The sequence below is a fragment of the Tiliqua scincoides genome, chromosome 3 (assembly GCF_035046505.1).
Source record: "Tiliqua scincoides isolate rTilSci1 chromosome 3, rTilSci1.hap2, whole genome shotgun sequence".
Classification (NCBI taxonomy): Eukaryota; Metazoa; Chordata; class Lepidosauria; order Squamata; family Scincidae; genus Tiliqua; species Tiliqua scincoides.
This window is the reverse complement of record NC_089823.1, coordinates 199,167,554-199,195,505: the sequence shown is the minus strand read 5'-3', so window position 1 is coordinate 199,195,505 and position 27,952 is coordinate 199,167,554. Positions and strand designations below refer to the sequence as shown.

Below are 27,952 nucleotides of genomic sequence, written 5' to 3'. Positions count from 1 at the left end.
TTGCTAGCCAAGACCAATATGCTCATAATACCGAAAGCCAAACAGCATAAGATTACATAACTTCATAAATTAGATTAAGGCTATCCTTATCATCATCAGGTACCAGGACAAAAATAGTTCGAGAACACTTTTGTACATGCTTTCTCCTACACAGATCCAATATCCTTGTAGAACACACACATTACACAATTATCAGCAAGTTCATTTTGCTACAAGTACAAGGGATAGGAAGTTGTAACAGTCATTATCTCTGTAAAAAAGAAGCAGGTTGCAATCAGGTCCTTAGTCAGCTCCTTATAAATGAATGAATCCAAGATTATTAATCAATGGAATGAGCATTTTCCATGTTGTTTGAAGTCATCCTGTCAAGTACATATTGTATATGTCAAGACATTCATGTAAATAAGATTCATTAGTAAATACTTCCCTCCTTTCAAAAGGATTTTACTCTTTAAATAAAGTTAGTGGCCTAGAAAACAGCAGCTCCTACCTGTTGGAGCACAAGTCTCTAAGTGAAGTGGAAAAAAAAACATGGTCCAATTTTTTTTGCAAGCATTACTCCAGTTCAAGTACCTGCAAAACTGCTTCCAAGGGAGAACAGGCTGTGTTTTATAACACACCGTAGACAACAGAAAAATTGAAATTAGATTAAAAATAAGTCCTATTTGTTCTGTAAAATCAGTCACAGATTGAAAGATTGGATGTTTGAAGTTGAACAGTGCATATTTTGACTAGCTGACCCCAGCTGATGTGACAAGTCAGTTCTATTTCCATAGTTCTCCTATGGGTGCATGTTGAGCCTCTTGCATAACCTCCTCTGCAAAGGATTTGATTTGATAGTGCAAGTCTTCTATGCTATTTGAAGCATCAATCACCTGCATCCAAAATGAAAGATGAAAATTAAACATTCCTTCCTTAGCCCAACTAAGGAAGCAGTCAGTGGAAGAATTCCCACAAGGAAAATTTCAGACTGTACTAAAAAGGGTATTATCTTTTATTCCATAATCAAGGAGAACACTGCAGAGGTTTTCCCATTTTACAGTTGCTGAAAAGTGAATCTAGAACACCTACCATAGATACTGCCTATAGTACCTAAAATTTTTGCCAAGTAATCAAGCTCCAATTATCACTTTGCCTTATCTCCAGGTCAATCAGAGGGCAGTCTTTCAATTCTGAAAAGTTTCCTTTTCATTTGTTTCTACAGCAACTGGGAAATTCCAGCCAAAGTTAACCTTTTATTCTCCTTCCCTTTTGCAAATGCTTGCAAAGCAAGTCTGTTTTTTTCAACATCAGGATGGGATCCTCCTTTCCATTTGAAACAAAGTCCCAGGCTACAATTAAATTGTGCACCATTATTTAAGAATAACACCCAAGGAAAGCAGTGGGTCTACTTCTGAGTAAAAACAGTTGCAAATATATGCAGCTGTATCTCTCTGCTGTGAATTGAATTGCACACTCTGTTATGTGTTGTATGTTGTATGTAGAACTTCTGGCTTAACACACCAGATACCTTAATGGTGGATTTGATTCATGGATCTCCTGCAGTGGTTCCCAACCTTTTCACTTGCATATGGCAGCCCATTTCCATAAATTGTACCCTTCATATTAGCAAAATGTTTGTAATTAATAATACAAGCCCTCATCTTGTCCATATGAAAACCGAGACTTCATGTATTTATCACAGTGTTTTCTCTTTTTATCTGTTTGAAGAACAGAAATAATAATAATAATAACTTTATTTATACCCCGCCCTTCTCCCCAAAGGGACCCAGGGCAGCTTACAATAGGTTAAAAGCAGATTAAAACATAATTTAACAAACAGATAAAAACATATTAACACATTGACAGATATCATAAAAACAGTAGTCAGATAAAAAGTCAGGTAAAAAGAGCAGAGAGCAGCAGATCATAAAGGAATCAGGCCTGTAAAAACATACTAAAAGATGTAGAAAATATGTTTAAAAGGCCATGAACTCAGAAGGCTTGTTTAAATAGAAGGGTCTTCAGGCCTCGCCAAAAAGTCTCAAGAGAGGGAGCCATTCTCAAGTCAAGGGGAAGGGAATTCCATAACGTTGGTGCCACTACTGAGACGGCCCTATTTCTTGCCGCCACCCCACGTACCTCCTTAGGCGGCGGCACTTGTAAAAAGGCCTTCTCTGATGACCTAAGAGGACAAGCTGGATTGTACAGAAGTAGGCGATGTCTAAGATACCCTGGCCCAGAGCAGTATAGGGCTTTAAAGGTCAAAACCAGCACCTTGAATTGGGCCCGGAAACGAATGGGCAGCCAGTGTAGCCCCTGGAGAAGCGGGCTGTCGGAGTCAAACTGCCTAGCTCCAGTGACCACACGGGCCGCCGCATTCTGCACTAATTGCAGTTTCTGAACCGTCTTCAGGGGCAGCCCCACATAAAGCGCGTTACAATAATCTAACCTTGATGTCACCATGGCATGGATCACCGTGGCCAGGTCTGCACGATCCAAGTACGGACGCAGCTGGCGCACCAGCCGAAGCTGAGTGAAGGCCCCCCTAGCCACAGCCACCACCTGGGACTCCAGGAGCAGCTGCGAGTCCAGGTGGACCCCCAAGCTGCGGACCTGCTCCTTCAGGGAGAGCGCAACCCCATTCAGCGCAAGTCAATAGTCCAGTATCTGCATCGAGGATTTCCGAACCAGGAGAGCCTCTGTCTTATCCAGATTTGATTTCAGCTTATTAGCCCCCATCCAGATCCTCACTGCTTCCAGACAGCGCTCCAGGCCCTCAACCGCCACCCTGGAGTCTGGAGGAAAGGAGAGATAGAGCTGGGTGTCATCAGCATATTGATGACACCCCACTCCAAACCCCCAGATGACCTCTCCCAGCGGTTTCACGTAGTTATTAAATAACATGGGGGACAGAATTGAACCCTGCGGCACCCCACACTTCAAAGGCCAGGGTGTCGAACAGGCATCCCCCAGCACCACCATCTTGGACCGACCCTCCAAGTAGGAGTGGAACCACCGCAAAACAGTGCCCCCAACTCAGCTAATCGGCCCAGAAGGATACCATGGTCAGAAGACTCTGCCTTTGCACTGTTTTGCACCAGAAGTGTGCTGAGAAATTCTGGGTGATTGATCACTTTACATATTATGTTTCAGCTTTTTTACTGTGCAGGTTTTCAATCACTGGTTCATAGATGAACTGATGACCAAAATAGCTATTGGCGGGGCTTTCCCAGCCAACTAGCTACCTCCCTTCCTGCCTTGCTGGTCCTTGCAAGGCATTCCTGTCTTGTAAGGCATTCTGGAGCATGGCCCGCCTTTTTCTGCAATTATTCCATTCTTTTTCAAGTACCCCTAAAGGTTCTGTTGAATGTCCCTGGGAGTACATGAATACCAGGTTGGGAACCACTGTTCTACTGGTATGTTGTTTACAGTGCACTTACTCTGATAGTGTTTACAAAAAGGTGGTAAAGACCAGAATTTAAAAAGAATAAAAATGTATCTTATGATCTTTTACTATGTTTTTAATAAATTAGAGACTACAGTTCTTAGGCAACAATTACTGGTAGGTTATTTTTCAGGATCTGGCCGTGGGTAAAATCTATGGCCTTGGGTAAAATCTGGCCTTGGGAATTTTCTATGACCCTCGGATAAGTTGGGGGTTAAACTTAGGGGGGTGTCTGACTATAGCTTTGTCATAGAAAATTCCATGAATGTTGGTTCAAAGCCTGCCCTCGACTTATCTGTGGGGTCGACTTATGCGCCAGTGTCCGCGGTGAATCAGAGCCATCCCACAGGCTGTGGTACCCCGAAACAGCTTGTTATTACCACATACTATTACAGACTGAGATAATAAGACCTAGGACACAGTCCTATCCAACTTTCCAACACCAGTGTAGCCATAGCGCAGCCCAAGGTAAGGAACAAACATTCCAATACCTTGAGTAGGCCTCCATGACTGCCTCCCGTTGACATGGCTGTATCTGCACTAGAAGGTAGGATAGGACTGGGCCCCCACTAAAGTGAATTAGGTTGCAACTGTCTGTATGTCGCTATAAGCCTGTAGGCTTACAGCAACCTGTGTAAGGAAGAATATTTTCACCCTGATAAGCCTTTAAATCATGTTAATGGCAAGTGGAGGGTAGATCAGTAGGTAATTGAAACCATGGATACCAGAGCGCGGATACGGGGCCCACTTGTACTCCCCTCTCCGTGGCTAATAAGCCAAGCCCTACTTGTATACTCTTCCCCCAATGGACTGCTGTAAATACCACCCCCTCCTCCACAGTGCAAACTTTGGGACTTTATACATACTTTCCAGTACAGGGTAAAACAAGATGCTTTTGATGTGATCCTATTCCCATTCTTAAGACGCGGTCCTACTCTCAAGAGACAAGGCAGTGAGGCGGGAGGCAGGAATGCTCAGTAATTTCAATAGGGAAAAGTAACCTCAGAAAGTATAAACAAGATTCACAAATATCAGCTTAGCTTACTATTCAATATCTCTTGTACTCCAATACCCCTCCTCCAAACACAAACATACATCAGTGGACTGCAAACAACCATGTTCATTTTTGGAACAAAGACCAAAATGTGGGGAAAACTATAGTTTTATTTTTTTTGCCAAAGAGGTACCCATTTCATTTCTCAGTCCAAGAAACCTTATTGCAAAGAATAAAGAAAGAGTGACAAGTTTTTCAAGACGCAGGAGTCATGCAGTTCCTTAAAGACTAAACTTTTTTGTAGCAAGTTTCCAAGATAAAGGATTCACAGCCCAATCCTGAACTGTCTAGGGGACAGGGCTGCAGCAGCACTGAAAATGGCTACCACTGCATCCTGCATGCTCCGGGCAGCCACAGGCAGCTCCTCAAGAGAAGGGGACTTTTGTCCCCTTCCCCTCAGTAAAGCAAGTAGCCCCACAATGGTGAGCCCAACATGGAGGCTTTGGACTGGTCCCACCTCGCTCCCTCCCCCTGGAACGCCTCCTCCCCGCCTCCACTTACCTCTACTGCTCGGTGATTCATTCAATCACCAAGTGTCAGAGCTCCAGTGGCCACCTGGCAATAGCCCAGCATTGGCCTGTGCTGAGCTATCACTGTAGGGCCTGCAAATGTGCCTGATGGAATGGACCCTAAAGCTCCCTGTCTTAAGAGTTTCGTAAAACTATTCTCCCAGATATATAGGACAATCTGAGTGTACGAATTTAAAAAATCTGCTTCAGCCTCATCATTCATCTCTGGGAGAAATAAACCCGCTCACAGAGTTGGAGGTAGATGCAACAGCACACACTTTTGCAAATGTTGATCATAAATTAATTTTTCTGCTCTGTAGAAGTTCTAAATACAGTTGGCCCTTGTCATCCATGGGTTCAGCACTCGTGATCTGACTCATTGTGAGCGCTGACCTCGTGGACGACAAGGGCCTCAGAACGCCTCCTGGAGGCGTCAAAAAGGCATTTCTGGTTTTTGCCAAAAACCAGAAGTGCCTTTCTGATGCCTCCGGGAGGCGTTCTCAGACCCTTAAGATGCAGGGTCGGCACCCACGGTGAGTCAAAGGCACTTCTGGTTGCATTGGGGAGGTCCTTTGCGGGCTTTCTGTGGACCCCAGTATCTGTGGAAATCAGTATCCATGGGGATAGAGATGGCAGAGAAATTAAAAGAGTTCTTTGCATCTGTCTTCACGGCAGACGACCTCGGGCAAATACCGCTGCCCAAACGGCCCCTCCTGACCAAGGAATTAAGTCAGATAGAGGTTGAAAGAGAAAATGTTTCAGACCTCACTGATAAATTAAAGATCAAAAAGTCACCGGGCCCGAATGGCGTCCACCCAAGACTTATTAAGGAATTAAAGAATGAAGTTGCTGATCTCTTGACAACTTGCAACTTGTTCCTCAAAACTGCCACGGTGCCAGAGGATTGGAGGATAGCAAATGTCATACCAATCTTTAAAAAGGGAAAGAGGGGGGAACCAGAAAACTATAGGCCGGTCAGCCTAACATCTATACCGGGTAAGATGGTGGAGTGCCTCATCCAAGATAGAATTTCAAAACATACAGACGAACAGGCCTCGCTGAGGGAGAATCAGCATGGCTTCTGTAAGGGTAAGTCTTGCCTCACAAACCTTTTAGAATTCTTTGAAAAGGTCAACAGGCATGTGGATGCAGGAGAACCCGCAGACATTATATATCTGGACTTTCAGAAGGCGTTTGACACGGTCCCTCACCAAAGGCTACTGAAAATCTCCACAGTCAGGGAATTAGAGGACAGGTCCTCTCATGGATTGAGACCTGGTTGAAGACCAGGAAACAGAGAGTGGGTGTCAACGGGCAATTTACACAATGGAGAGAGGTGAAAAGCGGTGTGCCCCAAGGATCTGTCCTGGGACTGATGCTTTTCAACCTCTTCATAAATGACCTGGAGAAAGGGGTGAGCAGTGAGGTGGCTAAGTTTGTAGACAACACCAAACTTTTCTGAGTGGTGAAGACCAGAAGTGATTGTGAGGAGCTCCAGAAGGATTTCTCCAGACTGGCAGAATGGGCAGCAAAATGGCAGATGCGTTTCAATGTAAGTAAGTGTAAAGTCATGCACATTGGGGCAAAAAATCAAAACTTCACATATAGGCTAATGAGTAAAGGGTCAGCTACCAGGAGGGTGGAGGAAGGAGCTGTGATTGGGAACACCTGTGTCTGGTCTCGGGACTGACGAGTGGCTGCTTTCTCCCTGCAGGTAACCTGCATAAGCCTTTTTTTCCCCTGGTTTTGGGCTCAGTGAGCTAAAGGGTCAGCTACCAGGAGGGTGGAGGAAGGAGCTGTGATTGGGAACACCTGTGTCTGGTCTCGGGACTGACGAGTGGCTGCTTTCTCCCTGCAGGTAACCTGCATAAGCCTTTTTTTCCCCTGGTTTTGGGCTCAGTGAGCTAAAGGGTCAGCTACCAGGAGGGTGGAGGAAGGAGCTGTGATTGGGAACACCTGTGTCTGGTCTCGGGACTGACGAGTGGCTGCTTTCTCCCTGCAGGTAACCTGCATAAGCCTTTTTTTCCCCTGGTTTTGGGCTCAGTGAGCTAAAGGGTCAGCTACCAGGAGGGTGGAGGAAGGAGCTGTGATTGGGAACACCTGTGTCTGGTCTCGGGACTGACGAGTGGCTGCTTTCTCCCTGCAGGTAACCTGCATAAGCCTTTTTTTCCCCTGGTTTTGGGCTCAGTGAGCTAAAGGGTCAGCTACCAGGAGGGTGGAGGAAGGAGCTGTGATTGGGAACACCTGTGTCTGGTCTCGGGACTGACGAGTGGCTGCTTTCTCCCTGCAGGTAACCTGCATAAGCCTTTTTTTCCCCTGGTTTTGGGCTCAGTGAGCTAAAGGGTCAGCTACCAGGAGGGTGGAGGAAGGAGCTGTGATTGGGAACACCTGTGTCTGGTCTCGGGACTGACGAGTGGCTGCTTTCTCCCTGCAGGTAACCTGCATAAGCCTTTTTTTCCCCTGGTTTTGGGCTCAGTGAGCTAAAGGGTCAGCTACCAGGAGGGTGGAGGAAGGAGCTGTGATTGGGAACACCTGTGTCTGGTCTCGGGACTGACGAGTGGCTGCTTTCTCCCTGCAGGTAACCTGCATAAGCCTTTTTTTCCCCTGGTTTTGGGCTCAGTGAGCTAAAGGGTCAGCTACCAGGAGGGTGGAGGAAGGAGCTGTGATTGGGAACACCTGTGTCTGGTCTCGGGACTGACGAGTGGCTGCTTTCTCCCTGCAGGTAACCTGCATAAGCCTTTTTTTCCCCTGGTTTTGGGCTCAGTGAGCTAAAGGGTCAGCTACCAGGAGGGTGGAGGAAGGAGCTGTGATTGGGAACACCTGTGTCTGGTCTCGGGACTGACGAGTGGCTGCTTTCTCCCTGCAGGTAACCTGCATAAGCCTTTTTTTCCCCTGGTTTTGGGCTCAGTGAGCTAAAGGGTCAGCTACCAGGAGGGTGGAGGAAGGAGCTGTGATTGGGAACACCTGTGTCTGGTCTCGGGACTGACGAGTGGCTGCTTTCTCCCTGCAGGTAACCTGCATAAGCCTTTTTTTCCCCTGGTTTTGGGCTCAGTGAGCTAAAGGGTCAGCTACCAGGAGGGTGGAGGAAGGAGCTGTGATTGGGAACACCTGTGTCTGGTCTCGGGACTGACGAGTGGCTGCTTTCTCCCTGCAGGTAACCTGCATAAGCCTTTTTTTCCCCTGGTTTTGGGCTCAGTGAGCTAAAGGGTCAGCTACCAGGAGGGTGGAGGAAGGAGCTGTGATTGGGAACACCTGTGTCTGGTCTCGGGACTGACGAGTGGCTGCTTTCTCCCTGCAGGTAACCTGCATAAGCCTTTTTTTCCCCTGGTTTTGGGCTCAGTGAGCTAAAGGGTCAGCTACCAGGAGGGTGGAGGAAGGAGCTGTGATTGGGAACACCTGTGTCTGGTCTCGGGACTGACGAGTGGCTGCTTTCTCCCTGCAGGTAACCTGCATAAGCCTTTTTTTCCCCTGGTTTTGGGCTCAGTGAGCTAAAGGGTCAGCTACCAGGAGGGTGGAGGAAGGAGCTGTGATTGGGAACACCTGTGTCTGGTCTCGGGACTGACGAGTGGCTGCTTTCTCCCTGCAGGTAACCTGCATAAGCCTTTTTTTCCCCTGGTTTTGGGCTCAGTGAGCTAAAGGGTCAGCTACCAGGAGGGTGGAGGAAGGAGCTGTGATTGGGAACACCTGTGTCTGGTCTCGGGACTGACGAGTGGCTGCTTTCTCCCTGCAGGTAACCTGCATAAGCCTTTTTTTCCCCTGGTTTTGGGCTCAGTGAGCTAAAGGGTCAGCTACCAGGAGGGTGGAGGAAGGAGCTGTGATTGGGAACACCTGTGTCTGGTCTCGGGACTGACGAGTGGCTGCTTTCTCCCTGCAGGTAACCTGCATAAGCCTTTTTTTCCCCTGGTTTTGGGCTCAGTGAGCTAAAGGGTCAGCTACCAGGAGGGTGGAGGAAGGAGCTGTGATTGGGAACACCTGTGTCTGGTCTCGGGACTGACGAGTGGCTGCTTTCTCCCTGCAGGTAACCTGCATAAGCCTTTTTTTCCCCTGGTTTTGGGCTCAGTGAGCTAAAGGGTCAGCTACCAGGAGGGTGGAGGAAGGAGCTGTGATTGGGAACACCTGTGTCTGGTCTCGGGACTGACGAGTGGCTGCTTTCTCCCTGCAGGTAACCTGCATAAGCCTTTTTTTCCCCTGGTTTTGGGCTCAGTGAGCTAAAGGGTCAGCTACCAGGAGGGTGGAGGAAGGAGCTGTGATTGGGAACACCTGTGTCTGGTCTCGGGACTGACGAGTGGCTGCTTTCTCCCTGCAGGTAACCTGCATAAGCCTTTTTTTCCCCTGGTTTTGGGCTCAGTGAGCTAAAGGGTCAGCTACCAGGAGGGTGGAGGAAGGAGCTGTGATTGGGAACACCTGTGTCTGGTCTCGGGACTGACGAGTGGCTGCTTTCTCCCTGCAGGTAACCTGCATAAGCCTTTTTTTCCCCTGGTTTTGGGCTCAGTGAGCTAAAGGGTCAGCTACCAGGAGGGTGGAGGAAGGAGCTGTGATTGGGAACACCTGTGTCTGGTCTCGGGACTGACGAGTGGCTGCTTTCTCCCTGCAGGTAACCTGCATAAGCCTTTTTTTCCCCTGGTTTTGGGCTCAGTGAGCTAAAGGGTCAGCTACCAGGAGGGTGGAGGAAGGAGCTGTGATTGGGAACACCTGTGTCTGGTCTCGGGACTGACGAGTGGCTGCTTTCTCCCTGCAGGTAACCTGCATAAGCCTTTTTTTCCCCTGGTTTTGGGCTCAGTGAGCTAAAGGGTCAGCTACCAGGAGGGTGGAGGAAGGAGCTGTGATTGGGAACACCTGTGTCTGGTCTCGGGACTGACGAGTGGCTGCTTTCTCCCTGCAGGTAACCTGCATAAGCCTTTTTTTCCCCTGGTTTTGGGCTCAGTGAGCTAAAGGGTCAGCTACCAGGAGGGTGGAGGAAGGAGCTGTGATTGGGAACACCTGTGTCTGGTCTCGGGACTGACGAGTGGCTGCTTTCTCCCTGCAGGTAACCTGCATAAGCCTTTTTTTCCCCTGGTTTTGGGCTCAGTGAGCTAAAGGGTCAGCTACCAGGAGGGTGGAGGAAGGAGCTGTGATTGGGAACACCTGTGTCTGGTCTCGGGACTGACGAGTGGCTGCTTTCTCCCTGCAGGTAACCTGCATAAGCCTTTTTTTCCCCTGGTTTTGGGCTCAGTGAGCTAAAGGGTCAGCTACCAGGAGGGTGGAGGAAGGAGCTGTGATTGGGAACACCTGTGTCTGGTCTCGGGACTGACGAGTGGCTGCTTTCTCCCTGCAGGTAACCTGCATAAGCCTTTTTTTCCCCTGGTTTTGGGCTCAGTGAGCTAAAGGGTCAGCTACCAGGAGGGTGGAGGAAGGAGCTGTGATTGGGAACACCTGTGTCTGGTCTCGGGACTGACGAGTGGCTGCTTTCTCCCTGCAGGTAACCTGCATAAGCCTTTTTTTCCCCTGGTTTTGGGCTCAGTGAGCTAAAGGGTCAGCTACCAGGAGGGTGGAGGAAGGAGCTGTGATTGGGAACACCTGTGTCTGGTCTCGGGACTGACGAGTGGCTGCTTTCTCCCTGCAGGTAACCTGCATAAGCCTTTTTTTCCCCTGGTTTTGGGCTCAGTGAGCTAAAGGGTCAGCTACCAGGAGGGTGGAGGAAGGAGCTGTGATTGGGAACACCTGTGTCTGGTCTCGGGACTGACGAGTGGCTGCTTTCTCCCTGCAGGTAACCTGCATAAGCCTTTTTTTCCCCTGGTTTTGGGCTCAGTGAGCTAAAGGGTCAGCTACCAGGAGGGTGGAGGAAGGAGCTGTGATTGGGAACACCTGTGTCTGGTCTCGGGACTGACGAGTGGCTGCTTTCTCCCTGCAGGTAACCTGCATAAGCCTTTTTTTCCCCTGGTTTTGGGCTCAGTGAGCTAAAGGGTCAGCTACCAGGAGGGTGGAGGAAGGAGCTGTGATTGGGAACACCTGTGTCTGGTCTCGGGACTGACGAGTGGCTGCTTTCTCCCTGCAGGTAACCTGCATAAGCCTTTTTTTCCCCTGGTTTTGGGCTCAGTGAGCTAAAGGGTCAGCTACCAGGAGGGTGGAGGAAGGAGCTGTGATTGGGAACACCTGTGTCTGGTCTCGGGACTGACGAGTGGCTGCTTTCTCCCTGCAGGTAACCTGCATAAGCCTTTTTTTCCCCTGGTTTTGGGCTCAGTGAGCTAAAGGGTCAGCTACCAGGAGGGTGGAGGAAGGAGCTGTGATTGGGAACACCTGTGTCTGGTCTCGGGACTGACGAGTGGCTGCTTTCTCCCTGCAGGTAACCTGCATAAGCCTTTTTTTCCCCTGGTTTTGGGCTCAGTGAGCTAAAGGGTCAGCTACCAGGAGGGTGGAGGAAGGAGCTGTGATTGGGAACACCTGTGTCTGGTCTCGGGACTGACGAGTGGCTGCTTTCTCCCTGCAGGTAACCTGCATAAGCCTTTTTTTCCCCTGGTTTTGGGCTCAGTGAGCTAAAGGGTCAGCTACCAGGAGGGTGGAGGAAGGAGCTGTGATTGGGAACACCTGTGTCTGGTCTCGGGACTGACGAGTGGCTGCTTTCTCCCTGCAGGTAACCTGCATAAGCCTTTTTTTCCCCTGGTTTTGGGCTCAGTGAGCTAAAGGGTCAGCTACCAGGAGGGTGGAGGAAGGAGCTGTGATTGGGAACACCTGTGTCTGGTCTCGGGACTGACGAGTGGCTGCTTTCTCCCTGCAGGTAACCTGCATAAGCCTTTTTTTCCCCTGGTTTTGGGCTCAGTGAGCTAAAGGGTCAGCTACCAGGAGGGTGGAGGAAGGAGCTGTGATTGGGAACACCTGTGTCTGGTCTCGGGACTGACGAGTGGCTGCTTTCTCCCTGCAGGTAACCTGCATAAGCCTTTTTTTCCCCTGGTTTTGGGCTCAGTGAGCTAAAGGGTCAGCTACCAGGAGGGTGGAGGAAGGAGCTGTGATTGGGAACACCTGTGTCTGGTCTCGGGACTGACGAGTGGCTGCTTTCTCCCTGCAGGTAACCTGCATAAGCCTTTTTTTCCCCTGGTTTTGGGCTCAGTGAGCTAAAGGGTCAGCTACCAGGAGGGTGGAGGAAGGAGCTGTGATTGGGAACACCTGTGTCTGGTCTCGGGACTGACGAGTGGCTGCTTTCTCCCTGCAGGTAACCTGCATAAGCCTTTTTTTCCCCTGGTTTTGGGCTCAGTGAGCTAAAGGGTCAGCTACCAGGAGGGTGGAGGAAGGAGCTGTGATTGGGAACACCTGTGTCTGGTCTCGGGACTGACGAGTGGCTGCTTTCTCCCTGCAGGTAACCTGCATAAGCCTTTTTTTCCCCTGGTTTTGGGCTCAGTGAGCTAAAGGGTCAGCTACCAGGAGGGTGGAGGAAGGAGCTGTGATTGGGAACACCTGTGTCTGGTCTCGGGACTGACGAGTGGCTGCTTTCTCCCTGCAGGTAACCTGCATAAGCCTTTTTTTCCCCTGGTTTTGGGCTCAGTGAGCTAAAGGGTCAGCTACCAGGAGGGTGGAGGAAGGAGCTGTGATTGGGAACACCTGTGTCTGGTCTCGGGACTGACGAGTGGCTGCTTTCTCCCTGCAGGTAACCTGCATAAGCCTTTTTTTCCCCTGGTTTTGGGCTCAGTGAGCTAAAGGGTCAGCTACCAGGAGGGTGGAGGAAGGAGCTGTGATTGGGAACACCTGTGTCTGGTCTCGGGACTGACGAGTGGCTGCTTTCTCCCTGCAGGTAACCTGCATAAGCCTTTTTTTCCCCTGGTTTTGGGCTCAGTGAGCTAAAGGGTCAGCTACCAGGAGGGTGGAGGAAGGAGCTGTGATTGGGAACACCTGTGTCTGGTCTCGGGACTGACGAGTGGCTGCTTTCTCCCTGCAGGTAACCTGCATAAGCCTTTTTTTCCCCTGGTTTTGGGCTCAGTGAGCTAAAGGGTCAGCTACCAGGAGGGTGGAGGAAGGAGCTGTGATTGGGAACACCTGTGTCTGGTCTCGGGACTGACGAGTGGCTGCTTTCTCCCTGCAGGTAACCTGCATAAGCCTTTTTTTCCCCTGGTTTTGGGCTCAGTGAGCTAAAGGGTCAGCTACCAGGAGGGTGGAGGAAGGAGCTGTGATTGGGAACACCTGTGTCTGGTCTCGGGACTGACGAGTGGCTGCTTTCTCCCTGCAGGTAACCTGCATAAGCCTTTTTTTCCCCTGGTTTTGGGCTCAGTGAGCTAAAGGGTCAGCTACCAGGAGGGTGGAGGAAGGAGCTGTGATTGGGAACACCTGTGTCTGGTCTCGGGACTGACGAGTGGCTGCTTTCTCCCTGCAGGTAACCTGCATAAGCCTTTTTTTCCCCTGGTTTTGGGCTCAGTGAGCTAAAGGGTCAGCTACCAGGAGGGTGGAGGAAGGAGCTGTGATTGGGAACACCTGTGTCTGGTCTCGGGACTGACGAGTGGCTGCTTTCTCCCTGCAGGTAACCTGCATAAGCCTTTTTTTCCCCTGGTTTTGGGCTCAGTGAGCTAAAGGGTCAGCTACCAGGAGGGTGGAGGAAGGAGCTGTGATTGGGAACACCTGTGTCTGGTCTCGGGACTGACGAGTGGCTGCTTTCTCCCTGCAGGTAACCTGCATAAGCCTTTTTTTCCCCTGGTTTTGGGCTCAGTGAGCTAAAGGGTCAGCTACCAGGAGGGTGGAGGAAGGAGCTGTGATTGGGAACACCTGTGTCTGGTCTCGGGACTGACGAGTGGCTGCTTTCTCCCTGCAGGTAACCTGCATAAGCCTCTGGCTTGCCAGAGGCGCGAGCCTTTGGCGCGAGCCGAAGGGCAAGAGCCAAAGGGCTCTTGGCCCGTGGCTCTTAGCCTGGGGCTCGTGCCCTGAAGACCAAGGCTCCCTTCCTGGCTGACGAACTGAAGCAGTGGTCGGATTATTCCTCCCCTTCTGTTTAAGGCAGGGGAGAGAGGAGCAACTGAAATCTTTAGGGCAGCACAGTCTTTTTGCAGCAGAGGATTGGCCTGTGAGACACCCAGTGCTAGGCCTGCCTTGTTTTTATCTTTTTGTAAGCAGTCCTGCTGGGTGTCTCTCTCTGTATAGGCCAGTCTCAGAAGGTGGGCCTTGCCACATGTGTTTCTTTTTAGGAGGGAGCTCAGGGGAGGGGAGGGGTGCCACTATCAAGAGAGTGACGGGCCACGGGAGATATGGCGGTGGGAGTTGGACAGGCCGTTACAGGAGAAGGAGAGTTCATCATAGGCAGATCATCTCTCCTTCTGGTCCTTCCCCTAATTCTCGGATGCCTGGTGGTCTTGGCGGTGAGTCCCTGGATCTGAAGCTGCTGCTTTTGAATGCCAGGTCGGTGAATAATAAAACCTGCATCATCCGGGATTTAATCCTGGATGAGAAAGCCGACCTGGTATGTATTACGGAGACCTGGTTGGACATGGCAGGAGGAGTTAGTCTCTCTGAACTCTGTCCTCCAGGTTTCCAGGTGTTGCAGCAGCCAAGATTGCAGGGACGGGGAGGGGGAGTTGCAATGGTCTATCGTGAGTCCATCTCCCTTGCCAGGTGCCCTGTCCAGCAGTTTGCTGGGTTCGAGTGCCTGCATGTTGTGTTGAGAGGACCGGACAGGATTGGGATTCTGTTGGTGTACCGTCCGCCCTGCTGCCCAACAGTCTCCCTGCCTGAGCTGACTGGGGTGATCTCGGGGGTGGCATTGGAGGCCCCCCGCCTATTAGTGCTGGGGGACTTCAATGTGCATGCCGAGGCACCTGCGTCAGGTGCAGCTCAGGATTTCATGGCCGCCATGACAACCATGGGCCTGTCCCAGAAGATCTTGGCCCCAACACATACTGCAGGACACGTGCTGGACCTGGTGTTTACAGCTGGGCATGGGGGCAGTGATCTGGACGTAGAGGAGATCAAGATCACTCCGTTGTCATGGACAGATCACTTCCTGGTAAGGTTTAGGCTTGTTGCGACTTCCTACCTCCGCAGAGGCGGGGGACCGTTTTCTATGGTCCGCCCCCGGAGGCTAATGGATCCTGAAGGTTTCCTGAGGGCTCTGGGGGATTTCCCCACTGCCAAGACTGGCGTCTCATCTGAGGCCCTGGTTGACCTCTGGAATGGGGAAATGACCAGGGCAGTGGATGAGATTGCTCCGGAGCGACCTCTGCCACGTCGCAGACTCGGAGCGGCTCCTTGGTTCACTGAGGAGCTGCGAAGGATGAAGCGGCAGGGCAGGCGTCTAGAGCGACGGTGGCAGAAAACTCGGGATGAATCCGACCGGACACGGAGTAGAGCCCATTACAGAGCCTATTCCGTGGCGGTGGTAGCAGCGAAGAGATCGTTCTTCTCTGCTACCATTGCGTCTGCTGACAACCGTCCGGCAGAGCTGTTCCGTGTGGTGCGGGGCCTCCTCCATCAGGCCCCCCCAGTAGACCAGGAGGAATACACGGTCAGCCGCTGTGACGTGTTTGCGCAACATTTTGCAGATAAAATCGATCGTATTCGTCACAACTTGGATGCCACATTGACAGTGTCTGACGATGTCCCCTTGGCAACTGCTTGTCCTGTGTTGTGGGATTCTTTTCAGCTTGTACAGCCTGAGGATGTGGACAGACTCCTTTGGAGTGTGAGGCCATCTGCCTGCCTGCTCGACCCTTGCCCAGCTTGGTTGATAAGAGCTGCCCGGGGTGGGCTGGCTGAGTGGACAGGGAGGGTGGTCAACTCTTCCTTGATGGAGGGGACGTTACCACTCGCTTTGAAACGGGCGGTGGTTCGCCCCCTCCTGAAGAAGCCCTCCCTGGATTCCACTGTGTTGGATAACTACCGGCCAGTCTCCAACATCCCGTTTCTGGGCAAGGTAATTGAGCGGGTGGTGGCATCCCAACTCCAGAGGGTCTTGGATGAAGCGGATTATCTGGATCCTTTTCAATCTGGCTTCAGGCCGGGCTTTGGGACGGAAACCGCCTTGGTCGCCTTGGTGGATGACCTACGCCGGGGACTGGACAGGGGGAGTGCGTCCCTGTTGGTCCTGCTGGACCTCTCAGCGGCTTTCGATACCATCGACCATGGTATCCTTCTGGGCCGATTGGCCGAGTTGGGAGCTGGAGGCACTGTTTTGCGGTGGTTCCGCTCCTACTTGGAGGGTCGGTCCCAGATGGTGGTGCTGGGGGATGCCTGTTCGACACCCTGGCCCTTGAGATGCGGGGTGCCACAGGGCTCAATTCTGTCCCCCATGCTATTTAACATCTACATGAAACCGCTGGGAGAGGTCATCCGGGGGTTTGGAGTGGGGTGCCATCAATATGCTGATGACACCCAACTCTATCTCTCCTTTCCTCCAGACTCCAGGGTGGCGGTTGAGGACCTGGAGCGCTGTCTGGAGGCAGTGAGGATCTGGATGGGGGCTAACAAGCTGAAATTAAATCCGGATAAGACAGAGGCTCTCCTGGTTAGGAAATCCTCGATGCAGGTGCTGGACTATCGGCTTGCCCTGAATGGGGTTGCACTCCCTCTGAAGGAGCAGGTCCGCAGCTTGGGGGTCCACCTGGACTCGCAGCTGCTCCTGGATTCCCAGGTGGCGGCTGTGGCTAGGGGGGCCTTCGCTCAGCTTCGGCTGGTGCGCCAGCTGCGGCCGTACTTGGATCGTGCAGACCTGGCCACGGTGATCCATGCCTCAGTGACATCGAGATTAGATTACTGTAACGCACTCTATGTGGGGCTGCCCTTGAAGACGGTTCGGAAACTGCAACTAGTGCAGAATGCGGCGGCCCGTGTGGTTACTGGAGGTAGGCGGTTCGACCCTGTCAGTCCGCTTCTCCAGCGGCTGCACTGGCTGCCCATTCGTTTCCGGGCCCAATTCAAGATGCTGGTATTGACCTTTAAAGCCCTATACTGCTCTGGACCAGGGTATCTTAGAGATCGCCTGCTCCCGTACAATCCGGCTCGCCCTCTCAGGTCATCAGAGAAGGCCTTTTTACAAGTGCCGCCGCCTAGGGAGGTACGTGGGGCGGCTGCAAGAAATAGGGCCTTCTCAGTAGTGGCACCAACGCTATGGAACTCCCTTCCCCTTGACTTAAGAATGGCTCCCTCTCTTGAGACCTTTCGGCAAGGCCTGAAGACCCTTCTGTTTAAACAGGCCTTCTGAGTTCTTGGCCTTTTAACATTTTTTAACATCTTTTAATATTTTTTTTACAGGCCTGATTCTTTTATGACTTGCTGCTGCTCTATGCTCTTTTTACCTATTTTTTACTCTGACTGCTGTTTTTAGTATGTGTTAATATGTTTTTATTTGCTTTTAAATTGTTTTTAATATGTTGTAAGCCGCCTTGAGTCCCTTCGGGGAGAAAGGCGGGGTAGAAATAAAGTTATTATTATTATTATTATTATTCTGAGCTGTCTGTGACAGATCAGGAGAGAGATCTTGGGGTGGTGGTGGACAGGTCGATGAAAGTGTCGACCCAATGTGCGGCGGCAGTAAAGAAGGCCATTTCTATGCTTGGGATCATTAGAAAAGGTATTGAGAACAAAACGGCTAATATTATAATGCCGTTGTACAAATCGATGGTAAGGCCACAACTGGAGTATTGTGTCCAGTTCTGGTCGCCACATCTCAAAAAGGACATAGTGGAAATGGAAAAGGTGCAAAAGAGAGCGACTAAGATGATTACTGGGCTGGGGCACCTTTCTTATGAGGAAAGGCTACGGCGTTTGGGCCTCTTCAGCCTAGAAAAGATGCCTGAGGGGGGGACATGATTGAGACATACAAAATTATGCATGGGAAGGATAAAGTGGATAGAGAGATGCTCTTTACATTCTCACATAACACTAGAACCCGGGGACATCCACTAAAATTGAGTGTTGGGAGGGTTAGGACAGACAAAAGAAAATATGTCTGTACTCAGTGTGTAGTTGGTCTGTGGAACTCCTTGCGGCAGGATGTGGTGACGGCTTCTGGCCTGGATGCCTTTAAAAGGGGATTGGACAAGTTTCTGGAAGAAAAATCCATTATGAGTTACAAGCCATGATGTGTATGTGCAACCTCCTGATTTTAGAAATGGGCTACGTCCTACTGCCAATGCAAGGGAGGGCACCAGGATGCAGGTCTCCTGTTATCTGGTGTGCTCCCTGGGGCATTTGGTGGGCCGCTGTGAGATACGGGAAGCTGGACTAGATGGGCCTATGGCCTGATCCAGTGGAGCTGTTCTTATGTTCTTATGGGAGTCCTGGAACTGATCCCCCATAGGTACAGAGGGCCCACTGTATTTACATCTCCTATAGAAGTTATCTTTTCTTTTTTGCTTAGAAACTGCACTTACATTTCACATCTTACCTTCCAGTTTAAAGTTTTATCCTTCATCAGATGGTAGTAGCACTGTAGAACTTTCTCCTGAAAAGAGCTATTTTCATATCGTTCATTACCAAAGTCTCCTCGTTTGGCTGCTTCAGATGGGCTGAGCTGAAGAAAGAAGATCAAGTCTGGCTTTGGAAGTCCCACATCAGGTTGCTTACACCATTCTATGGAGAAATTCTGTCCACAGACACAGAAGTGAGAGAAACAGAAAAATGAAGCCAAGGAGCCATCGGATAGAAAACTAGGACTGTAATTCCTGCTAACCCTGGGTAGAGGCAGTTTTTCAAGTAGTGCTCCTCTTATATTTAGCAAGGGGAGGATAACAGTCCCTCTTCACCACAACACAATGTCTTTTCTAGTGGTTGGTTGCTGGTGATCTTCTGCATCTTTTTAGACTGTGAGCAATTTTGGGACAGGGAGCCCTTTAGTTATTTGATTTTGTCTGTAAACCACTTTGCAAATTTTTTGGTTCAGAAGCATCATCATCAAGAATACAAACTGCTTAAATACCATCAAAGCCAATGGGAAAACAAGTAGTATAACTACGAGCAAATTATAGCCCGGAACCCCTGAAGTGATATGATGAGAAAGCCAAGAACGTTACCAAGAACAATCTGGGTCAATTCACAACTACTGCACCATAATATAACCTGATTTCAAATTAACTCAGTCAAGTGTCATAAAGCTGTACATGTCCTGGTCCGCTGAAGCAGTGTCTTGTGCGCGCACTAATTCTTTAACTGGGAAGCAATGTTCAGTGGATGAAGGATTTGATTGCAAATAATTAAGAAGCTATTGGTCTCTGCCCACCTCATCCCTATCCCTTGGGGAAGTTCAACATCCAAGAGGGATGGGAAACTCATTAAGAGGAACTAAAGCTGATGAAGTTAGGCTTATTATTAAGGGTTATTCACAAGGAGAAAAATTGTCAGGGGGAGTGGTTCTTCAATGCAAGTGAATCTGGTCACAAGTTCAGCATCTAAGTTTTGGCATTTATCAATCCTTGCTTAGGGTCAGGGAACCAACCCCTCAATATTCCTCTCCCTGCAGCCCAATACCTAGGTAGGGACTGGAACACCTGTGATTTGCAAAAGGGGGGAACCTTGCACAAGGAATTGAGGTACATCTTCTCTCTCCTGTTCCTTCTCCTTCCTGTCTCTACCGACTTTCCCTTCCAGCCTCTTCCACCTTTACATCCCAATATCTTCCTCTTCTTGAACTTGTTTCTCCCAGCCTCCTCTCAAGTTCCCTGAACTTCCCCCAGTTATATTTTTTACTTCCTTGCACTCGCCATTTTTCCCAGCCTGTCTCCTTTTTGTTTTCATTTTCCTCTTCTCTGTCTGTTCAACCTCAGTCCTTGTTCCTGGTCCTTTTGCCCATCTCCCCTACATCTTTACTTCATCCTTTATGATTCCTGCTCAGCTAGCCTCACCCCAGCCGAATTCTCTCAGGCTGTACTGTACATGAGAGCTTGGAGGCTGCTGCAATCCACTGGTAATACCATTACCACATTGGCTACAGGAAAGCAAATTCAAAGCTTATTATTTTAGATTTTTTTTTAATATTATGAGATGTTTAAGCCATTGTGCCTATATGCAGCCTTTCTAAAAAATCAATTTCTGCTTTAAGATGCTATGTTATGCTGTATCAGTTAAGAACTTTTTCTTCACATATGTAATATTTCCCTTTTTTTCCTGCACTATTCCACCAAGGGCATAGGAAGGGTTGTAACATATATATTACGTTTTATACACACACACACCACAAAATATTTACAGCAACGAAGACTGCAGTCCTATGCATTCTTGCTTAAACATAAGCCCCACTGAACTGAAAAGTCACTTCTGAGTAAACATGCCCAACATTGAACTGCACACGCTAACCGTCTTTGAGATTAATCTATTTGCCCAATGACCCCAAGTGAATTTCATGGATTAGCAGCTTGCAAGATCAGAGAAATGTGATCCAATACCCAGTATTGGTTATTTCTACAGTTAGAATAGGCTGGGTCAACATGCTTTACTGCTAGCTCTGATACAGTATATCATCTTCATACTAACCCAGGGGTGTCCAAAGTTTTTGGGAGGAGGGCCACATCATCTCTCCGACACCAAGTCGGGGGCCAGGAAAAAAGAATTAATTTACATTTAAAATTTGAATAAATTTACATCAATGATTATATTAGAGATGGAACTTTTATGAGTGAATGAAGGTCTTGCAATAGCTCGTGGTCTATAAAAGGCCCTGCACAAAGCAAGGCTGGCCTTTCCTTTGCCGCCACTGCTATATTACAGATGTGAAACAGTAAGCAGTGGAGGAGCCCTCGTCACTCTCACGCGAGAGGTTGAACTGTTGGCCGTCACTCTGAAAGCAGTTGTGTCAGGCCAGCGCGGGCTCCAGCAAGTCTCTGGAGGGCCAGAGACTCATTGGAGAGTGGAGGCTTGCCATGGGCCGGACTGGGAGTCCTCGAGGATTACAAGTAGCCCCAGGGCTGGGGTTTGGGCACCCCTGTACTAACCTGATGTGTGAATTTTTTCACCTACCTCTTTAGCACTTGTGAAGGCCACTCCAGAAAAGGCATATCTGTCTACAACCAGAGTGATACCCTGATTTAACTTCTTTTTAATCAACGGCCTAAATCACAAAAAAAGAGAGGATTCACTACTTTAGACAAGTGCAGATATGCAAACAGGGTTGGACAAAGCAGTGATGTATCTGGTACTGCAGATTGTCATTTCTAAGAATGCATTGTTTCATAAAATTAATCAGTAATATACCAAATGGATGCAACACCAGTCAAATCAAGCAATTTGTATCTTTTTTTCAGTATGCTGTCTCTCTCAGGTGAGTATGTACACTCTTTTTCCAGGAATGCTCAAAAGTCACATGTTCTCAATGCCACTGTTTTCTTTCTGATAGTGTAAACCAGGGGTGTCAAACTCATTTCATACAGAGGGCTGAATAGCATACATGATGCCTGCTGAGGGCTGGAAGTGATGTCATGAGGCAGGAAGTGATGTCATTAAACAGGTTATAACAAAAAATACCCACTTCTTCTCACTTAGGAACTCATTAACTGCAAATGACAGAACAGAAAATACACAAATCTTGATCATATTTCAAAATATGGGAGACCAATTTTCATGTGGGCTGCCCTTTTAGCAGTAACTCCTTAGCACTGCTCAGCAGCTGAGAGCCTGAGGGTCAGATAAAAAGCTTCCGTGGGCCACGTCCGGCCCCCAGGCCTTATGTTTGACACCCCTGGTGTAAACATTCCTATAAAAACAATTTCCATGGAAAGCTTTGTACGTATATGCCATTTAATCCACATCATTTTCCCCTTAATCCCATATTCTATTCAATTCCTTCTAGCCAGTAGGAAAAAGGGTTGTTATATTTATACATCACATAACATCAACATAGGGTACATGTTAATTTGGTCTGAAGGCATATTTATTTATTTGATTTCTATATCACTTTTCTAAAAACCCAAAGTTCTGTACAACAGGCAAACATATATACTACAGTCACCCTGCTAAAGATCAGCAGAATCTGGGGTTGGTGTTGGGCTCCCCTCTTCCGAAGTTATAACTTCCCCAAATCAAAAACTACTCCACTGACATTTTAATAGCAGCTCAAAACTCATCAAAATCTAGTATTTGACAAAAATAAGTCCTCACACTTGTTCCCAACGATTAGCAGAAAACAGTAAATGCACCGTGTGGTCCTCCAAGTTGCTCTTCTTTTCCAAGTAGGAACCTAGCAACTGTCCAATTTCTGTGGTTCTTTCTGTAATAAGAAAGTGCAATGAGATAAACATATTTACCATTCCAAAAAAAAAACCCCTCTCCCCAACGTACACCACATTAGAAAGCATTACTCAAATGAACCTCTTGCACACAGAGGAACTAGAGCCACTTCCTCCAGCATTGTAGTCAGCCTTGCACAGACCACAGTAGAGAAGAAATGATTTTTGTTTTATGTCACTGCTTGCTTTGCCTGTCAAATGTGCTAATTCACCCATCCACTCACCCACAGCACCAATGTGGAATGACACTTCACACTCCAGTCAGATACACATTATTATTATTATTATTATTATTATTATTATTAACAACAGTATTTATATACCACTTTTCAACTAAAAGTTCACAAAGCGGTTTACAGAGAAAAATCAAATAGCTAAATGGCTCCCTGTGCCAAAAGGGCTCACAATCTAAAAAGATGCAAAAGAATACCAGCAGCCACTAGAACAGACACTGCTGGGGTGAGTCTGCCTCTTGAAATGGAAGCAAAGAAGCAAAGAACATTTTGCACTTAGCATGCACTTACACTGCTCATTCCATGCAATTTTACAAAATGGGTTCAAAGAGATCCCAACAAGTGAAGGAGGGAAAAAACCTGTTTTCCAAAGAGAAAAAAAAGAAACAATTTCTGCTCAGCCCACAGATATACACATTTGATCCCTGTTGTGTATATGCAATGTTGGGAAGAAATGGCTCAAGTCAGTGGTTAAGAACATAAGAACTGCCCCACTGGATCAGGCCATAGGTCCATCAAGTCCAACTTCCTGTATCTCGCATTACCTCACCAAATGCCTCAGCAAGCACACAAGACAACAAGAGACTTGCATCCTGGTGCCATCCCTTGCATCTGGCATCCTGAGATAAACCACTGCTAAAACCAGGAGGTTGTAATCCGTAACATCATGGCTTCTAACCCGTGATGGACTTTTCCTCCAGAAATTTGTCCAGTCCCCTTTTAAAGGCGTCTAGGCCAGATGTCATCACCACATGCGGTGGCAAGGAGTTCCACAGACCAACTACATGCTGAGTAAAGAAATTTTCTTTCATCTGCCCTAACTCTCAAGCTTCTAGTGCCTGGACCCACTTTTTAGAACGAGAATCTGTCAGGACCCACCAGAAGAGATATCATCAGGCAGGAAAATTTTTAACAATCATAGGCTGCAATTCTTCCTGAACTTACCCAGGAGCAAGTCCCATTTACTAGCATTGTTAAAAGCATATACATAGTAGCCTGTTAAAAGTACAGATTTGTCACATTACCCCAAATGCAGTCACATACCATGGTAGCATCAAGTCTAATATATTAAAAATAAAATGCACATTGAAATGAATGGGGACCCACCTGAAATTGGCTCACAACCCACCTAGTGGATCCAACCCAGTTTGAGAAACACTGGCTCAAATAATTAGGTCTGGCATAAGCAGTGGAAGGCTGCACCCCTATACAACCTTTCCTGGGATTAAGCCCAACTGATCCCAATAGGACTTACTCCTGAGTAGACCAGCACAGGCCTATGCTGTGAGGCTGCTATCCGAGGCCACTGGTTCAGCCAAGAGTTGTGACAGTGGGGGGCAGCCACACACCCGCCCCACCGCCAGCCATGGGACAAGCAGCCACCCCACAGGTGCAGCCTGCCCATCTCCGTGCCAGGAACAGCTACGCCCGCTGAACCTCCATCGCCTCCGTCCTGCAGACAGCCCAATCCTGAGACAACGTACCGGGGAACCTCAGCAGTTCAGCCGGGTGCCCCCCAGCCCGGAGGGCCTCCACCAGTCTCCGGCCCTGGGTGCTCTTCCCGGCCCGGTCCACCCCCTCCAGGACTATCAGCGCGCCTCGCCTGCCCGCCATGCTGCGCTTTCTCGTTCGCTGCGCGCGGGGAAAGAACACGGCGCGAAGGCTCCTGCGAGGCTTCCCGCTCTTCGCGCAGACCCATGGAAAGCAGTCCTCCAGCTGCCTAGAGCGGTGGCCGCGTTGCCACGGTGACCACACTGGAAGAGGTAAAGGCGTTTGTCCTGCCTTTCTAGGCCTTTGTGTCTCGCTGGTCCATCTCGCGTTCTTCTCTACCACACGCAGTCTTGAGTCTGAGCACACCAGAGTTTTAGCGCGCTTTTTAACCCTTTACATAACATAAGAACATCCCCACTGCATCAGGCCATAGGCCCATCTAGTCCAGCTTCCTGTATCTCACAGCGGCCCACCAAATGCCCCAGGGAGCACAATAGATAACAAGAGACCTCATCCTGGTGCCCTCCCTTGCATCTGGCATTCTGACATAACCCATTTCTAAAATCAGGAGGCTGCGCATACACATCGTGGCTTGTACCCCATAATGGATTTTTCCTCCAGAAACTTGTCCAATCCCCTTTTAAAGGCATCTAGGCTAGACGCCAGCACCACATCCTGTGGCAAGGAGTTCCACAGACCGACCACACGCTGAGTAAAGAAATATTTTCTTTGGTCTGTCCTAACACTCCCAACACTCAATTTTAGTGGATGTCCCCTGGTTCTGGTATTATGTGAGAGTGTAAAGAGCATCTCCCTATCCACTCTGTCCACCCCCTGCATAATTTTGTATGTCTCAATCATGTCCCCCCTCAAGCGTCTCTTTTCTAGGCTGAAGAGGCCCAAACGCCGTAGCCTTTCCTCATAAGGAAGGTGCCCCAGCCCCGTAATCATCTTAGTCGCTCTCTTTTGCACCTTTTCCATTTCCACTATGTCTTTTTTGAGATGCGGCGACCAGAACTGGACACAATACTCCAGGTGTGGCCTTACCATCGATTTGTACAACGACATTATAATACTAGCCGTTTTGTTCTCAATACCCTTCCTAATGATCCCAAGCATAGAATTGGCCTTCTTCACTGCCGCCGCACATTGGGTCGACACTTTCATCGACCTGTCCACCACCACCCCAAGATCTCTCTCCTGATCTGTCACAGACAGCTCAGAACCCATCAGCCTATATCTAAAGTTTTGATTCTTTGCCCCAATGTGCATGACTTTACACTTACTGACATTGAAGCGCATCTGCCATTTTGCTGCCCATTCTGCCAGTCTGGAGAGATCCTTCTGGAGCTCCTCACAATCACTTCTGGTCTTTACCACTCGGAAAAGTTTGGTGTCATCTGCAAACTTAGCCACTTCACTGCTCAACCCTGTCTCCAGGTCATTTATGAAGAGGTTGAAAAGCACCGGTCCCAGGACAGATCCTTGGGGCACACCGCTTTTCACCTCTCTCCATTGTGAAAATTGCCCATTGACACCCACTCTCTGCTTCCTGGCCTCCAACCAGTTCTCAATCCACGAGAGGACCTGTCCTCTAATTCCCTGACTATGGAGTTTTTTCAGTAGCCTTTGGTGAGGGACCGTGTCAAACGCCTTCTGAAAGTCCAGATATATAATGTCCACGGGTTCTCCCGCATCCACATGCCTGTTGACCTTTTCAAAGAATTCTATAAGGTTCGTGAGGCAAGACTTACCCTTACAGAAGCCATGCTGACTCTCCCTCAGCAAGGCCTGTTCGTCTATGTGTTTTGAGATCCTATCTTTGATGAGGCATTCCACCATCTTACCCGGTATGGATGTTAGGCTGACCGGCCTATAGTTTCCCGGGTCCCCCCTCTTTCCCTTTCCTGCCCGGTGGGCACATTTGGTCCCTGCTGCGGATATGCAGCGTTGGGCAAGTGGACTTCCTAACACTGCAGCAGCCTGGCTGCACACCTACCCGCGCTGACCTGAGAGTGATCCGGGTGAACTATACTGGGCAATTCTACTTACTCAGAAGTAGGTCCCATTAGGTTCAATAGCATTTACTCCCAGGTAAGGCTGCAGTCCACACTTTCCTGGGAGTAAGCCCCATTGACTATTATAGGACTTACTTCTGAGTAGACGTGCATAGGATTGGGCTCAAGAGTGCTCGGACTGCAGCCATAGAGACTAACAGCCCAGTCCTATAAGAACATAAGAACAGCCCCACTGGATCAGGCCACAGGCCCATCTAGTCCAGCTTCCTGTGTCTCACAGTGGCCCACTAAATGCCCCAGGGAGCACACCAGATAACAAGAGACCTCATCTTGGTGCCCTCCCTTGCATCTGGCATTCTGAGGTAAAATATAAAATAACAAGTATTTCCTTATATTGAGAAGGCCTCTACCACTATGGTAAGTGAAGACTTCTTGTAAATTAAAAGGATTAAGAACAGTACAGCATATAGCTGTGCTCCCCGAAAAGACATGACAAGCTGGTGGGAAGAACATACAGTCCTGCCAGTGGGATGGGCACATGCAACCCTGCTGATCAGCTGTGTGCCAGAGTGACAGCCAATGATATCTTTGGCTGTTTCCTGCTCAGGGCTGTCAGTTGGGAGGGTGGATAGGCAGCCCCTGGCTAGAAGGGCAGAGGATGGCTCCCACTCTTTTAAAAGGGCTGGGCTGCAATAAGGTAGGATGAAGGAAAAGGGGTGAGGGAGCAAGGAAGATGGAGGAAAGAACAGAAACAAGGATAGAGATGAGACAGGGATAACCAAGGGGTAACCACTTGGCTGGATTCTGAAAGAGGGTAAGGAAAAGGAGAGGGATGAAGAGACATGAGGAAAGCTGGGCATGGAGGAGGAAGAGTTAAGAGGGAACATGACTGATCGGACCCAAGGTGAGAGGAGAAAGAGGAGTGAAAACAAACCAGGGAAGGCAGACTGGCTGCCTGTGCCTGGTGAGAGGCCTGGGGCTTAGGAGGAAGCAGCCTGAGAGACCTGTGTCCACCTGGGGAAGAGGAAGGAGCAGGATTCCCAGGGATCCAGAACCTTTCCCTATTAACTGCTTGGGAAATCTCAGAATCAGGGTGGAATCTGGGGAAGAGAGACAACATAAGAACAGCCCCACTGGATCAGGCCATAGGCCCATCTAGTCCAGCTTCCTGTATCTCACAGCAGCCCCACCAAATGCCCCAGGGAGCACACCTGATAATAAGAGACCTGCATCCTGGTGCCTCTCCAGGATGACGTCCTCCAGCCCCAGACTTCCCACATGGGCAGCTGAGGAGCTGTGCACCTGAGGGTGGGACAAAGCCTGATCCATCCCCAGAAGACCTCCCACTGTCCTTCTCTACCTGCCTCTGCTTCTCCAGGTCGGCCACCAAGGCTTCAAGGGAGCGGAGTTCCCTGAGACCCTGGAGCTCCTTGCACCAAGGACACACCCATGCCTTATGCCCCAGAGGCATATAATCATACATGTTAGCCACTGGATAGCCCCCACCCTGCTGCTGGCTGTCTGACTGCATAGCTTTTTTTGTTGTTTTTATTTAGGGGTATGACCCCGAATGAACACACATTCATTAACTGGTTAACTGGTAAACCACAGTTAACTGGTTCTCTGAGAGGGATAGCTTTTTGGTCACAGAAGAGCCTTATGGGTGAACTGGGCATCTTGGGATATTTCCATATTGTGAGCTGGGCATATTGTTGTCAGGTACTTAAAAAACCCTACACTGGTTTGCTGCCCTCTTCTCAAGAGAAGGGCAGTGTCTGGGGCCCTGGCTTCCTCACCCTACTGCTGAACTCGCAGGGATGCTAAACTCACGGTGCCTTACCTGGTACTTTGTTCCCAAGGCACTTAGTTTCCCAGAGGCCATGTGTGCTATCATATATAGCTTGCCAGTAGCTACAGTAGCTGTAGCTGCACACTTGTGGTAGTGTCCCCAGCATTCTGTTCTGGCAACAAGTCTGACAGGGAAATGTATTTCCCAGGAAATTTCTGGGACCCCTCCTTTGGCTCCTGGGCCCCCTTCTGGATCCTGGACCTGGGTAC

General features: G+C 49.2%; 1 protein-coding gene across 1 annotated transcript; it reads right to left on the bottom strand.

Annotated features, from left to right (window-relative positions):
- Positions 1-27: 27 nt before the first annotated feature.
- Positions 28-24,086, bottom strand: DTYMK (deoxythymidylate kinase). Its single transcript, XM_066621176.1, has 5 exons — positions 23,870-24,086; positions 22,025-22,133; positions 20,888-20,978; positions 18,324-18,521; positions 28-875 (listed from the first exon to the last, which is right to left on the bottom strand). The coding sequence occupies exons 1-5, from the start codon at positions 23,997-23,999 to the stop codon at positions 765-767; spliced, it is 639 nt and encodes a 212-aa protein (XP_066477273.1). The 5' UTR covers positions 24,000-24,086; the 3' UTR covers positions 28-764.
- Positions 24,087-27,952: the final 3,866 nt, after the last annotated feature.